Raw genomic sequence first — 15,586 nt, 5'->3', positions numbered from 1 at the left:
ACTGGAGCTCGTTTAGCGTTTTAAGTTGTGCTCAAAAAGACAAAATATAGTGAATTTTAAACTCTTCTGTTCTGTGACTCTGACATCCACCAGAGAGACAGACTGATCTGAGATCCGTTTGTGTTTGTTGAAGAGACATTATCTCTGGATACGAGAAGCAGGGCCGTGGAGGTGGAGCGAACATTGACTGGATTCTACTTCATTTCCAGCTGCTACAGTGAGTTTGAATTTTTGTCATTTGGGCAAAATTTTCAGACTAAAGAGAAGCTGATTGGAGACAGAATCTGTGGAAAAAGATGATTTTTAGGTTAGTGGTTTAAGCTGCATCCAGTGTAAAGGTCTGTGTCCATGTGTAGTGTGATTATAGATCAGCTCTAACTTCTATAATAATACTGTGAAAGTATCAAAGCCTCAGTCCACAGAGAAATGCACACAGCCTGTATTCAGAAACTGAGCCTTAAAACCAGCCGTCAGGACTTCTGGAACTTTGTGATGTCACAACAAAGCAGTCACCAAGCCCCGCCCACCTGGACCCACCATCCAAACCTTGCAGGATTTGGTTTCTCTGAGTGTTTTACCTGAAATCTGCTGTATTTTTATTGGATCACTCAGAAAACAGTCAGCCAATCAGAAGAGAGGCTCAGAGCCTCCTCTCTTCTGATTGGCTCACCGACCTGTTGTTACTAGAGCTCCAGAGAGAAGCCTGAGAGAGGAGATGTAAAAACACTGAGATGGTTTTGGGTTCTTGAAACCACAAAAATATCTTCTTATGAATCAACACTTCAAATAAAACACAGAAGAAGAAAACATGGAGCTTTAATGTTAGGGTAAGTCGTCAGGAAGTGAATGGAAGTCGATGTAAAGTCCCGAGTTTGAAGATGGCCGTGGTCCGATCCATGAGTTCTGAGTGCTCATGTAATAATGTAGTTATAAATACCGAGTGCTCATGGGTCAGGAGGTGTCGCGCTGGTGTGATGCGTTCACATGACGGCCTGTAGTTAGCTCATCACTCTAGACACTCTGCTGATAATTACAGCCGCGTGATAGAGATGATGTGATCATTAGCATCCATACGGTGACGGTGTTTCCAGCTGCAGCCGAGCAAAGTCGAGCGCGTTAATGATAATGTATAACATTCAATTAGAGATACAGCAGAGCGAGAGACTCCCACACTGACAGAGAGAGCGTCAGTCACTGAGACTGACACAAACAAAAAAAACACTAAGAGATGAAACATAAAAATAGGAGGTGTAGAGGAGAGAGGAGGGTGGAGAGGGAAGAGTTTTATAAATATAGACACTAATCTGCTCCCTGTTCTGCATCTGATCTCCATAAACATCCTGCATGCATGTCATTTACTATTAATGCTCTGAGAGAGGAGGAGGAGAGGAGACAAAAGAAAAGAAGAAAGGAGAGAAAAGGAAAGATGACATGAGGACACAAGGAAGGAGGGAGGAGAAAAGAGGAGAATATAGGACAGAAAGAGAAGATCAAGATGAAGACTGGAAAAAAATTGAAGGAAGGGGAGCAAAGGAAAAGGAAAATGGAAGAGGCGATGACAGAAGAAAAGAGTCTAGAGATGAAATCAATGGAAAGAAGAAAGAAGTGTAAAAGAAAGGAAAGAAGGGAACAGGGAAAGATGAGGAGGAAACAAAAGGAGGGAAATGTAGGAAAGGAAAGATGAGAAGAGAGAGGAGACAGGAAAGGAAAGAAAGGATGAGGAGGAGGAGAGGATGAGCTCTTACAGGGAATTACAGCATCAGCCTCCATCTGTCCTCAGACGCTCATTAAAACAATACTGTTTGTCTGATACTGGGCCAACTCAGGGCCAACACAGGGCCTTTATGTCATTTATGTTAGAACACACGTTATTGTGAAAGAAAACGTGAAGAAACTTATTTCAAGGAGACGCAGAAACAGATCAGAGGCGAATAAAAACCCCAGCTACGGCCCGAGCGAGGGTCACATCGGGGTAATTAATCCTTCCTACAGTTTTAATTACAATGATTTTTCACAGGAAACCTTCGCATGGAGAGAGGCTTGATTTACCACAGTTTGACACCTGGAAGTCTGTAACCATGGCAACAGCAATGGCGGCCCGTTGGCAGGTCGCTTTGACCAGACTGAAATATCTCAACAACTGCCGGATGGATTTTCTTTTAAAACTTTGTTCGGACCTTCATGTTCCCGTCAGGATGTAAACTGCAATAACTTTTGGTGATGCGACGTTTCCTCTAGCGCCACCATCAGGTGAAACACCTGCCAAAACTAATAAACACTTTTCCCACTGGAGTCTTTCCTTGTAAATTCATGATAACGGGTTCATCAGGAATCAGTCTCTGGAAACGACTTCAGCCCTTTGAAGCCGACTAGAAAACAGTCCTCTCAGTTTTCCACTCAAAAGATATATTGAAATTTAACCTTATAACTTTAACTAGTGAAGTTTCTATCCAGCTACATTTACACCAAACTGTGGCCCAAAATCCAACACTTGTGTGCTCAGCCAACATCAGCGAGTATGCACTGTCATTGTCCATGACACGTTAGCATTTTAGCATTTATGTACTATGACTAAGTGCAGTGTCACAGAGCTGCTGACAGACTCTTTAGCACCGACTGATTTTTCTTCTAGAAGCCAATAAGCTGCGTTCACTGCACCAAACAGACTCATCTCATCAATATGTTCGACTGTTTTCACTCTTAAGCATTTAATGTTTTCTCGGCTTCAGACACTTCGCTTTGAGGGAAGTCGAGTGTTGCAAGTCAAAGTCATAAAAACATCAAACAAAACAAACACAAAAAACGTCTGAAATGTTGAGTAAAAAAAAAAACAAAAAAACTGACGACTCTTTGTTTGTTCAACTTGAAAGAAAAGAAGAAAAAAAAGACAAACTGTCTCTCTCTCTCCTAACGTCGCCCTCGCTTGTAACGTGTGTGCTGGTGCGTAAATGTGTGTGTGTGTGTGTGTGTGTGTGTGTGTGTCTGTACAAGTGTGCATGTCGCATGTCAAACGGTGTGTTGGCGAGACATTAGCCTAGCGATGCGGCAGCGGTTATGTCGACCACACACACACACAGAATCAGTTTCATGTTCAATTACACATGGGCTCTGTTCATGCGAGCTGATGCTCCCTGGTTTATTTTCTCAGCAGCTGCTGTCTGTCCCTCTGTCTGTCTGTCCCTCTGTCTGTCTGTCCAATGTTTCTTTTTTCTAATTAATGAAAAGTTTCACCGAGCTTCGCGCTGTCCAGTTCAACTCCTCTCCCGATGGCACTTTTACGGAGAACAAGAACAAAAAAAAAAGAAGAAAGTAAACGACTGCAGCTGAGGACAGAGAGGAACATGTAAAAGCTTTCTCAGTCCTCCGGACAATTCAAGGATCGGAGGAGGAAGAAGAGGAGAGAGGAGGACAATAATAGGAAAGACAAGATCTGACATTTAAAAAACTGTTTTAGCATCCTAGGACTATATTACTGTCTAATTCATTCGATGTCACACTCATCTCCTTGGTAATCCTCAAACTATTGGGTGATTTCCCTAAAAAGTGGTGGAACAAAATTGTTCTGGCTGTAAAACGATTTCCTTCTTACTCGACAAGAAGTCAAGTCTGTGACGTGAAGTGGGGCTGTACGAGACCCCAGGTACACGACATGCGAGGTGCCGCAAGGCTCTATTTTAGGGCCTCTTTTATTTCCTCTTTATATAAATGATACATCAGCCACTGTGAAACACGGACCCTCGTTGTGCTCAAACACTTTGTGCTGAGAAAGTTCCCGTGTCGTCTTTTATAGTGACATGGTGATTGTGTCTGTTCTGGTCGGCGCAGCGGTTTGAAAACTGAATTCAAGAAGAAACCGCATGAGATGGAAAAGAATAGTAATCATTATTAATTAAACACGTCCCCTCGAATGAAATTAGAAGTACAGCTGCATCACACTGTATGTACAGCATTAATGTGGAGTTTTATGAAACAGGGTCACAGATTTATGAAGAAATCTTTATTTACAGGTTTGATTCAGATGGTCGTCGTCTGATGTGGGAGTTGTTTCATCTGTGTCGTGGTGACGTAGTTTTAGTTTCAGGTCGTGTGTTTTGTGTTGTTGGAATTGTGATGTTGGAGTTTCACTTTAACTTGTTATTCCTTAGATTTTTTTTTTTATGTCTGCAATCGATAAATAAATCATATCATATCCAAAGTACCACACACACACACACACACACACACACACACGCACACACACATATATAAAACCAAAGAGGAGGTGGTGTGTGACTGTAGCTTCTGTATTTTTACAGCGGTACACAGAGTACAGCCTTTACTGCAAGGCTGTATCCATGGCAACGGGATGGAGCAGTAATTATGGGATGAGTCAGGGTCAATAACTTCTTTATCTGTGTATATATATATATATATATATATATGTATGTATGTGTGTGTTGAATCAAGGGTAAAACAGACTTGTAAGTTCATTATGTGATAAATGGTCGGGTTGTTGATCCTGTACACATTTGTTTCGAGTGTCCACACACACACACACACACACACACACAGACACACACACACACACACACACACACACACAGGTATTATAGTCTGTTGCAGTGAGTTGTCTACCTGCAACCGAGCAGAAAATAGGCACTCACTGTTTACTGAGGGAAGTGAAGTGAGGAGAGAACATTTTATTAAGGAGAGTTATGGAGAATTCAGGGCGTGGCCTCTTTGAGTGACAGGTGAGCGAGCGTATGCTCGCCACAATCCGAGATGAACCAGAGTCTCAGCTTCACACAGGCCCCTCCTCTTTGTCCATATTTGGATTAGCTGGGAGTTAGGGGGCGGAGTCAGGCACTGCCAAGATGGCGATGGTGGAGCAGCTCACTCTGATTCACAGAGGCTGCGTCCGTTCAGGTCGACCGATGTTGATTTATTAAGCAACATTAAATGGACCTTTGTGCAGGTGGAACAAAGGTCTGAGAAGTCGACTTCAGAACAGTAACACCTTCTACTTCTTTTATTCTCTCCTTTAAAACATTCACCAGCTCCTCACCTGTTTCCTTCAGATCGATTCCAGCTGTGAAAAGTGCTTCTGCTGCTTGTGAAAACGTCGCTTCTTCAGACGTGGTGTGTTTATTAATCCCTTCCCTCCCGTCACCAGACGTTGATAGTGGACATAAACCAAAGCTGTGTTCGAGGCTCTGGGCCTCAGGAAATCCCCTCTGCCTCCCAAAAACAGCTAATGTCTCCCTGGCAGATGTTGAGGAGCAATAACATTAGACAGACTGCCACGGCGAGGCAGACGGTTACGCACTATTACACCACACAGACTTCCACCGATGGTTCCTGGGCAGATGTAAAAGGCAATAAGATTAGACAGAGTCTGCCACCGACTGTCAAATGGACTAGAACGTCAGATCGAAGGCCGCAGGGAAACACGAGACCCGACTGAGGGAGGCGGGAAATGACAGAGCTAACTGCCCTTTTTGTTAATTCTCTTTGTTTGTTTGTTTGTTTGTCTGAGTCGACGAGGTGAAGTTTGACTCAAAGTTTGTGTCTCTGAGAGAGAACCTGTGAGCGGCTGACAGGATGAAGAGGATGAAGACTGTATATTCTGCAGAGGTTAAACTGCGATTCGTGGTGTAAACGAGTGTGAATGGCGTCTGCTTGTGCTCACCTGAGTCGGAGCTGTACATGTAGACGAACCTGGTCCAGTAGAAGTGCTCGAGCAGGGCCATGAGGGGCTCCTGCAGCTGGGGCCGCAGCTGCAGGACGAACTGGTTGTTGGTCTGGACGGGGAAGGACGGCGTGACGAAGCAGACGTGAAGCGAGCCGCAGAAAGACATCAGCATGTTGACCGTCCGCCGGTCGTACAGGCCCATGATGGCGTACACGCCCTTCGAGAACTGGGAGCAGACTGGGAACGAAAAGAGAGAGAGAGGATCATTAAAACAGAGGTCGTCGTGTCACAAACTCTCCTGATTGGCTGAATGGTAACCTCACATGTGCTGTTGGAAATGAGTCTTCGTAACCACAAGACTGCTGTTATTTTCATCATCCATTCATCTCTTCATTATCACTGATCTGCTGCTGTTTTGTATATTAATTGTCTGATTCTACATATTACATTATATTATTTATCTTTTCTTTTTTATTTATCACGTTTCTCCAAAACTCAAACACGTCGATATAAAAAGGTGAAATGGAGCAAAAAGCCCACGAGGAACCCAAAAAAACCTGATTATGTCCAACAGACCTAGAAGCACCAAACCAAAGGATGATCTGTTTTCAGTTCATAGCGTGTTCTGTACATCCTGGTGACGTTTTGGGAAGGCATTAAACCCACTGCTCGTCACAGAGCATCTGTAGATATTTATATTGTTCCCAGTTTAATCCGTATTGAAACAATGAGTGGAAAATCCAAATATAACTGATCCGAACACAAACAACAGAATTAAAAGCACCGGACTGGAAGCAGCCGTGACTCCAAAATTAACTGACAGCTCTTTTCTGATGCTGTTTGAAAAATAACAATCAGCTGACACACGTTTTCTTTTTTCGTCTGGTCGTCCACCGAAATATATCGACTAACTATTCACCACACTGTGTACAGATATTCATGGTTCCCTGAGGAGGAACTGTAATATATGGAGGTAGATTTGGCTCAATATTATTTGGGTGAACAGGTCGACAAGAAAAAAAAAAAACAGCTAAAAGAAGACTGCATGCTCTTATTTTGAAAAGCAGAAAAATGGCGTTGTCATGAGGCGATCACGTGATTTGTTTCTCAAAATGTTTTTATTTGTGGAATTTGTCCGTTTTACATTTGCAGGATATTTTTTGAGTTTAGAAATGTAACTTTTGTGTTTGTAGAAGGTGTTTTATATTTACAAATCAAACATTTACTCTCCGATTGTCGATCTGTTCGAGACAAATCTACCTCAACAGTAAAACCGACAGTGCAGATAAAACGAAGCCTCTTCCGCTCTGGTCAAAGTGACCACAGAGAAGCAGCAAACACTTTTTAATCTGCTGGATCAAACTCACAGAACAAACTACAGCTTCCCTCCAACTGCTTTTTTTGTTTGTTTTAACTCGGGGCTGCAGACTTTTATTAAGATAAATTTGGGACAGTTTATTCAGATGTTCCACTGCTCTATATCTTTCTTTATTCTATTTTAGCTTTTATTTTATTACATTTGTTTAAACCTAACCTACAAGCGTCTTTGTATTTTCTTATTGCTGATTTGCTTTGCTCTGTAAGTGTGCAGCTTGTTTTTATTCCTAAATGTTGCTACTGAAATAAAAGCTGGCAGCGCTTTCCTGTGGAAGTGTTATTACATATGTATGTACGCAAGTATAAAAATTTCAAAACATATACTTCCATGTTTTTCTCTTTTATATATTATAGTTAGGACATATCTTTTATATTTATGTATATATTTTTTGTATATATGTGTATTTGTGTATATGCATCTTTATTTTTATCTTTATCTTATAACCTACTTCATATTTTATATTCTTTGCTGTGACTCTTCCTAATTTCCTGCTGGGATCAATAAAGTTTTCTGATTCTGATTCATGCAGGAAATCACGGCAGCGAACACGTAAAGTGTGGACAAGAAAAGTGAATCGATTTCTAATCAAACAAAGTCGTAAAATGATCCAACCGAACCCAGCCTGGTTTCTAAATCATTTACCCAGAATTCCCTGGTTCGTGGTCAACGTGGTTCTTCTATTCCTCCAATGGAAAAATAGTAAAGCTGAGACCTTTGTTGTTACTTCCTGGTTGTGTTTCTGGCTCTAACACACCTTATTCTATCTCTCTCTCTCTCTTTCTGTCAGTATGCATCCCTCCGTCCTCCTCCCTGACATCCACCTTCTGTCCTCCTTCTTTACGTCTCTCTCTGTCCACTAATGTCTCTTGTCTTGTTGTCTCTCTTGTTTTCAAGCTCCAGTTCCTTTTCTTTTTCCTTTTTTTTTTTTTACCCAGAAATCGAGGTCACCAAACAAACCAGTTCATATCTTACACTCACACTGTACCTCAGCTTCATTTACTCCAGATATCAATCTTGTTATTTAAAGTTCGTATTCAAACCGACACACACACTCGTCCCTGGCCTGCCTGTGATTTCTGAACGTCATTTGTCACACGTTTATTATTTTATCTGCTTTTGTCTGTTTTTTTTTCTTCTTTTTCTTTTTCTTCTTAAATCTGTGCGCAGATACAGAAGAGCAGAATCTGTGTTTGGTAAAAAGCTAAGAGAAGATAAAGTCTTCTTATCTTCACGGCAGACAGACGTCGTCTCTGCCGCTCACTTATCAGCTGCTGTGTGGCTGATAAAGTGCAGTTTCCTGTTTCACACAAAAGGCTTCCACAGGGTAAATCCCTGCGCACACAATGGCTGTAATCAAATTACTCTTCACGCAGAGCTCCTTCACAGTCAGGGATTAAGTCTTAAGACAAAATAATACTCGCTGCCGAGGCACCACGAGTCATTCTCTGAATCAATGTCTCATTTTATGGTCTTCTGGGCACAATTGCATCCAGACTGTGTGAAAACATGTCCGCCGTATCTGTGTCATCGCCCAGAAAATCCTCATTTGGACAGAGAGTGGTGACGCCCGAGCGGAGCTGAAGAGAAATGAGGACGTGTGAGCAAGAGGCTGAGGGTGATAGGCTAAGACACCTGTCAATCAAACAAACGCACCCTCGAAACAGAAGCTCTCCATAAAGTTTTCTTAATGAAACAAGCAGATAATTCCCTGGGGAGCTGGTGGAGACCAAACACAGAGCTAAAAGAGCGGGAACCCTGGAATGACCACAACACATGAATCACCATGTTGATCTGTAGCTGCTGGAGGTGGAAACAACTGCTCACTATAATCAACTTAAAAATGGATGGTGTCAATTCACAGCTTGTTTCTGCTGAAAACAAAAAGGAAAATCACCTCCTCGTGTTCGTATCCCTCCGCCACTCGGACTACTTTCAGGTTAGATCCCTGTTTATCCAGAGTTGTAGAAAATATTAAACATTTCAGTGAAATTTTGTCATAATTGCTGTGAAGTCTTGAGTTATGGCTAAAAAGTGTTTTGTGAGGTCACACTGACCTTTGACCTTTGACCACCAAAATCTAATCAGTTCATCTTTGAGTCCAAATGAATGTTTGTTTCAAATTTGAAGAAGTTCCATCGAGGCGTTACTGAGGTATCGGGTCCACAAGAAGGGACGTATCGACAACCCGAAAACAACATGGCTGCTGCTCTGAGGAATAAAAATGATTTTTTTTTTCAGGTTTAAAATCAAACTGAAGACGAAACATTTGAGCCACTCAAACTCAGTGTGTCCTCATCCTGAAACATCCATCTCATCCCTTTCAAACCTGTTTAATCCTGATGTTAAATGAACAGCAACAATAAGTCAGTATTAAATGAGCCTCACACCGTCTGTGCTGACGGACGTCCTCGTCTGTTCTCACTGTGTGTCCTTGCTGCAGCTCCAGCTCCCTGTGGCCAGGCGCTAACATGCTAACAACGAGCGCAGTCCCCTCTGAGCGGGCTAGCACTGGAAATAACTATTCCCTCTGGGGCCACGCTATCATGCTAACAATAGATGTTTGTCCTGGGGCAGATGCTATCATGCTAACGAGGTATCTGTCTCTTAGCATTAACGCTGCCGTCCCACTGGGACGTCAGGACGCTCCTTCATCAAAGAGGGACAGGCGGCGGAGAGTGGACAGATGCTGAGAGCTCTGGGAAACTCTGTGGTTATTTGTGTTAAGGTCGACAACATCGTCATGACGAGGGTCCAGATGTACAACCTATAGGACGAAGCAATGAAGTGAATCTGAATTTACATTAGTAACACATGAGCTGATGTCTCTCTGTGACCTTTTAAAGTTTGTGGCTGTAAATCAACCTTTTTAAAAGCTGTGAAATAAATCTGCAGGAGAAATTCAAGGTTTTTCTTTTAGACAAACACAAATCTTTTCTACACATGTATAAACTTGAGTTACTGTTCATATGGGTTAATATTGGACGATTTCATCCCTAATTATTTACATCCAGTGCCAATGGAATTTTTTTGTTTTTTACTGTGACCAGATGAGATAAGATATCCCTGTATTAGTCCCACAGTGGGGACATTTGCAGTGATAGTACAAGAAAGAAAAAATACAGCAAAATGACTTGGCAAACACAGATCAACATGATGATTCATGTGTTATGGTGTTTGCGTCACCGGATGAATCTCAGTCCAGTGTTCCCGCTCTTTTAGCTCTGTTTGGTCTCCACCAGCTCCTCCTTAGCTGCTAAATGCTCCACTGTGTCCACACAGCGTAAAGGTCTGTGTCCATGTGTAGTGTGATTATAGATCAGCTCTAGCTTCTATATTAATACTGTGAAAGTATCAAAGCCTCAGTCCACAGAGAAATGCACACAGCCTGTATTCAGAAACTGAGCCTTAAAACCAGCCGTCAGGACTTCTGGAACTTTGTGATGTCACAACAAAGCAGTCACCAAGCCCCGCCCACCTGGACCCACCATCCAAACCTTGCAGGATTTGGTTTCTCTGAGTGTTTTTACCTGAAATCTGCTATATTTTTATTGGATCACTCAGAAAACAGTCAGCCAATCAGAAGAGAGGCTCAGAGCCTCCTCTCTCCTGATTGGCTCACAGACCTGTTGTTACTAGAGCTCCAGAGAGAAGCCTGAGAGAGGAGATGTAAAACTACACTGAGATGGTTTTTATATCTTCTGATGGATCAACACTTCAAATAAAACACAGAAGAAGAAACATGGAGCTTTAAAAATCAAAAAGTGAAAAAAAAAAAAAGAAATCTGTCCTGACACCAACCCCCCCCCCCCCCTTAACTATTAATATTAATGAAGACAAACGTTCCACAAGGACGTTCGTCGTAACATGGCGGAGACCCGGCTGACCTCGCCTCGTGCCTACTGAGGGTTCTCCAGTCAGACATTTCGCTCCTCACCACCTGAGGCGTTTAGACAGAGCTTTATTTAAACACAGCCCAGAGACGACGACAAGCGCCACAGGGCCCACAGCTGAGACCGCGTCTACCCACAGAGCTGCTCATCCTCCTGACACATCCGTCCGTCCATCCATACTGCAGATCTGTCCGTCTGTGACGAATACCATTTGGAAGGAGGGAGAACAGAGAGGAGGGGCGGCTCTGTCGGCAGGTAATAGGGAGGACGTCTATCGGCGTCATCATCCTCCACTGACCCCCGGCTCACGACCGTCTCCTTCCTCCGCTGAGAAGACGAGACAGAACGGCCCGGAGACACACATCCGGCGATCAGGTCACTGTTTCACTCCGTCGTCCTGCGTTCCCGTCACTTAACCCGACACTTTTCGCCGCCACTTTCCCAGAGAGAGAGACGTCCAGTCAGGACAGAAACAGAACGAGCTGTAATCCCAGCACCAAACACTTGAGACTGACATTTTATATTTGCTGTTTGTTTTATCTGAAGCGACACCCGAGTGCAGCGGGAGATTCGGCTTGAAGCCCGTGACGTCTGACATCACGAGACGCCAAAAAGGTCACAGACAGTACAGAGGAGTGGGCCGAGACCCTGATTCCTTAGAGCTTTCTTCCTCTCACACTGAATTCACATGTTCTCCTGGTTCCTCGTCGCTGTTTGTCTCAAGTCTCTAAACCTCAAACTGAGTCTCACTGAAGACAAACCATCTGCCAGAGTTCAATATCAACACGGCTTCGTCCCACCTTTCACCTTTAATTAGAATCAGAATACTTTATTGATCCCCAGGGAGCGATCAATAAGTAAGGAGAAATGTAACAGCAAAGAATAGAGAATAAGAAGTATGAATAAATGAATAAATAAATGATTGCGTAATGTCTGTTGATCAGGGTGAAATAAGTCAAAGAGCCTGTCAGAGTTTCATACGTCACAAAACTAAAGGAACCAATGTGGGGATGAGGGGGCGGGGCTAAATAAACCTGAAACCTTGTCAGTACAGACAGAGAGAGCGAGAGAGAGAGTTAGCATTAGCAAAACCACTAACACTGTGTCAGTTACAAGCTAACAGACAACATAAACAAATAAATGATGCCAACTAGCTAACTGTTCCGAAAAGATGCTAACTACGCTAACTGTTCCGCAAAGATGCTAACTACGCTAACTGTCCCGAAAAGATGCTAACTACGCTAACCGTTCCGAAAAGATGCTAACTACTGTTCCAACTGATTTGATGATTTTATTTGAGGCGTGACAGTAAACTGAACGTCACCTCAGTCTGTGAGGAATCATAACATCTTCCTCTACTTCCGGGTGTTTTATAGACCAACTGATGAATCAAAGAATAATCGATGATGGTAATAGTCGTTAGTTACAGCTCCATTATCAGTAAATCACATAATTAACTTTATCAGAGGTTTCGTTGTGACCTCAACACGGCGAGGAGCAGAAACAACATCTGCTGTGAAAGACAGAAAACAGGAGGTTTTTCTCTGATTCTTCTGGGACTTTGACTCAGAGACTCGAGGCGTTTTCCCTCCAGGTTCACGGGTCTGAGAGGTCGACGATCACACCTTCACTTCAAACACACACACACACACACACACACACACACACACACACACACACACACACACACACACACACTCAGATATGAGGTTTTCATCCCCAACTCCCAGAGAGATGAATGGCACCCGTCTCAACCTCAGGCTCTAATTAATGTGTTTAGTAGAGATGCTGAATAATAGATTAAATGGCTGCCTTCCTAAGGGTGATACACCATTCACACACACACACACACAGACACACACACACACACACACACACAAAACCTAACATAGTGCACACATCCACATGGTGATTCACACACAAGAACACACACACATCGAGTCTAAAGTCATTTTGGCAACTACTGCCTCCGGCATCAATGCAATAATCTCCTGCTGAGAATTGGAACTCTGTCACACACACACACACACAAACACACACACACACACACACACACACACACACACCCCCCCCACACACACACACACACACACACACACCAACAGTCGCAGGTTCAAATCCCACCTGTCTGACTCTCGTCTCTGTTGCGTCCATGTCTACATTTACATTTTAGTCGTCCACAGAGATTCACACACGTTTCAGTCCAGAGGCGACAAGTCAGTGTGTGTGTGTGTCAGTGTGTGTGTGTGTCTGTGTGTGTGTGTGTGTGTGTGTGTGAGAACTACACAACTAGTGTAGTTGTTCCTTCTGCAGTGGAATCATAAAGAGTGAAATCCACCTTTGGATTCCAGTTCTCAGTCAGCTCACAGTTCAGCTGCTGCTGAGCTGAAAAGACAAAGTGGCTTTGCCAAAAACTACCGGTCCTCTCGTGGACAAAAAGGCTGGTCTGAGGCGACACATTAACTACATGTCAGGAGTAAAAGGAGGACGACTGACTGATTTTCCTACTTTCACATTCCCACAGAATCAGTGCAGATTCAGCCTGAATGACACAGAATTGTTGACATAAACTCATCGGTGTCCTCTGGTGGACCAACTGTCGCACCGTTTCTAAACAATCCTAAAATTGGAAATTATCTCTAGAGACCAAAACAGTTTTTGTACCAGGCTGTAAACATGTTTATTTCTGCTGTAAAGTTGGACATTTTAACATGAGAGTCTATGGGGACTGACTCACTGTTGGAGCCAGACTCTAGTGGTCGTTAGAGGAACTGCAGCTTCTGCTTGATCACAGGTGTGTTGTAAATATCAAATCTGGATTCAAAGCCTTAACACACCTGTCGCTTCACACAGGTGTGCAAAGACTGATGATGATGCAAGAGAATAAAAAAAGAAAGAAAAAAACCCCAAATTAATGGAACACGGCGCCTCTATTCAAACCCTGCAGTTTATTTCCTCTCTTTCCTTCAGTTATCTTCAGTTTTGTTCTCCTGGCATCTGATACAGTTTGTTTGTCCGACATGAAACTAAAGATTAAGATTATTAATTAAAGATAATCCGCTTTTTCTCTGCTGCCAGCCCCTCGTATCTGAACACCGGCTCTTCTTTTTCTAATTATTTGCCAGTTTGTGTTGCTGAAGATAAACGTCTTTCCAGGCGATACATGCAACGCTCTTTTTTTTTTTTTTTTTTTTTTAACGCCGCACTTTATCCTCATTTCACATTTGAGGCGTTCAACTGAGCGTGTAACTACGAGTCCTCAAGGGCGAAATGTCACCAGCAACCCACCAGCTCTCTCTCTCTCTCTTTCCACCGGGCTTCCCGCCTAAATGTCTCCAACACCATGCATTCTTTATTTTTTTATTTTCTACACCCATAAACAATAAATAACACCAACTATGGGGAGCGGGGCAGTCGTGTCCTGTCCCTCTGTCGTCTCAATCTGTACGCTCCTGATAAGGGAAGCCCTGGCAGTGAGAAAGAGGAGAAACACCATTTAATTTCCCCTCCGTCTCCCTCCCTCCTCCTCCTCCTCCCGTCTTCATCTGAACCTCTGGGAGGGCGGTGAGTTGAAATGTTAGTTAGCCGACTCTCATGCAGCTGCAGCTCAGTGGTTACAGTTTATGTTTAATGTGCAAACTTCAAGGCTTGAAGATGCAGAGGAGGAGGTCGACAAACCGCAGCCATCTGAAGAAGTTTCTGCTGGTTTCACTCACAGCATCAAGGAGCAGCCACGACCCGTCTGAACGCAGCGTCTCCTGGTTACTCAAGCATCAACTTAGCAGGATTTGTTACCTGAATACTAGAGGTGTCGAGGAAAAGCCACTAACAATAATATATCTGTATTCGGATTTATTTATTTGTCTCATCTGATTCTTTTTACGCATTAAATTTGCAATTGGTTTGGGCCAATATTCAATAATATAGAGTATCGCGATACGTCTCGCTGTATGTGATATTTTTCATATCAGAATGATATTTTTCTTTCTTGCAGATTTGTCTCTCACTTCACAGCTTTGTACCTTGACATGCGACAAATTAAACATAAAACACAATCATATAATTATATGTTATAAACTAGAATTACCTCCTCCTCCACTCGGACTGGTTTCAGGTTACATCTGTTTATCCAGAGTCATAAAATATTAACCAAGTTTGTCATAACTGCTGTGTGAAGTCTTGAGTATTGGCGAAAGAAAGTGTTTTATGAGGTCACACTGACCTTGACCTTTGACCTTTAGCCACCAAAATGTAATCAGTTCATCCTTGAGTCCAAGAGAACGTTTGTGCCAAAAGTGAAGAGATTCCCTTGAAGAGTTCTCGAGATATCGTCTTCACAGGGCCAAAAATGTGTTTTGTGAGGTCCCCCTGACCTCGACCTTTGACCTTTGACCACCAAAATCTAATCAGTTCATCTCTGAGTCCAAGTGAATGTTTGTGCCAAATTTGAAGAAGTTCCGTAATGGCGTTACTGAGATATGGCGTTTACGAGACGTATGTACAATCGGAACATCTGTAATGAATGAATGAATGAATGAATGAATGAATAAATGAATGAATGAATGAATGAATGAATGAATGAGTGTGAGCCTTTACAGTGGAAACTGTAGGAGGAGTCGTCCAGAGGTGGGAAAGTATTCAGTGTAA

The 15,586-nt window shown here is 42.9% G+C and overlaps 1 protein-coding gene across 5 annotated transcripts in view; it reads right to left on the bottom strand.

Moving 5' to 3' along the window:
• LOC130182768 (glutamate receptor 1-like) overlaps positions 1–15,586 on the bottom strand; it is a 63,927-nt gene that overhangs the window by 32,029 nt on the left and 16,312 nt on the right. For all 5 annotated transcript variants that reach the window (XR_008829749.1, XM_056397913.1, XM_056397909.1 and 2 more), the window contains exon 3: positions 5,669–5,908. Coding sequence is in view for 4 of the 5 variants with exons in the window: in XM_056397913.1 (XP_056253888.1) it covers positions 5,669–5,908 (240 nt within the window). In the remaining variant the exon portion in view is untranslated. The remainder of the gene's footprint in view (positions 1–5,668; positions 5,909–15,586) is intronic.

The sequence above is a fragment of the Seriola aureovittata genome, chromosome 15, assembly GCF_021018895.1.
Source record: "Seriola aureovittata isolate HTS-2021-v1 ecotype China chromosome 15, ASM2101889v1, whole genome shotgun sequence".
NCBI lineage: Eukaryota > Metazoa > Chordata > Actinopteri > Carangiformes > Carangidae > Seriola > Seriola aureovittata.
This window is presented reverse-complemented; position numbering and strand designations above follow the sequence as displayed.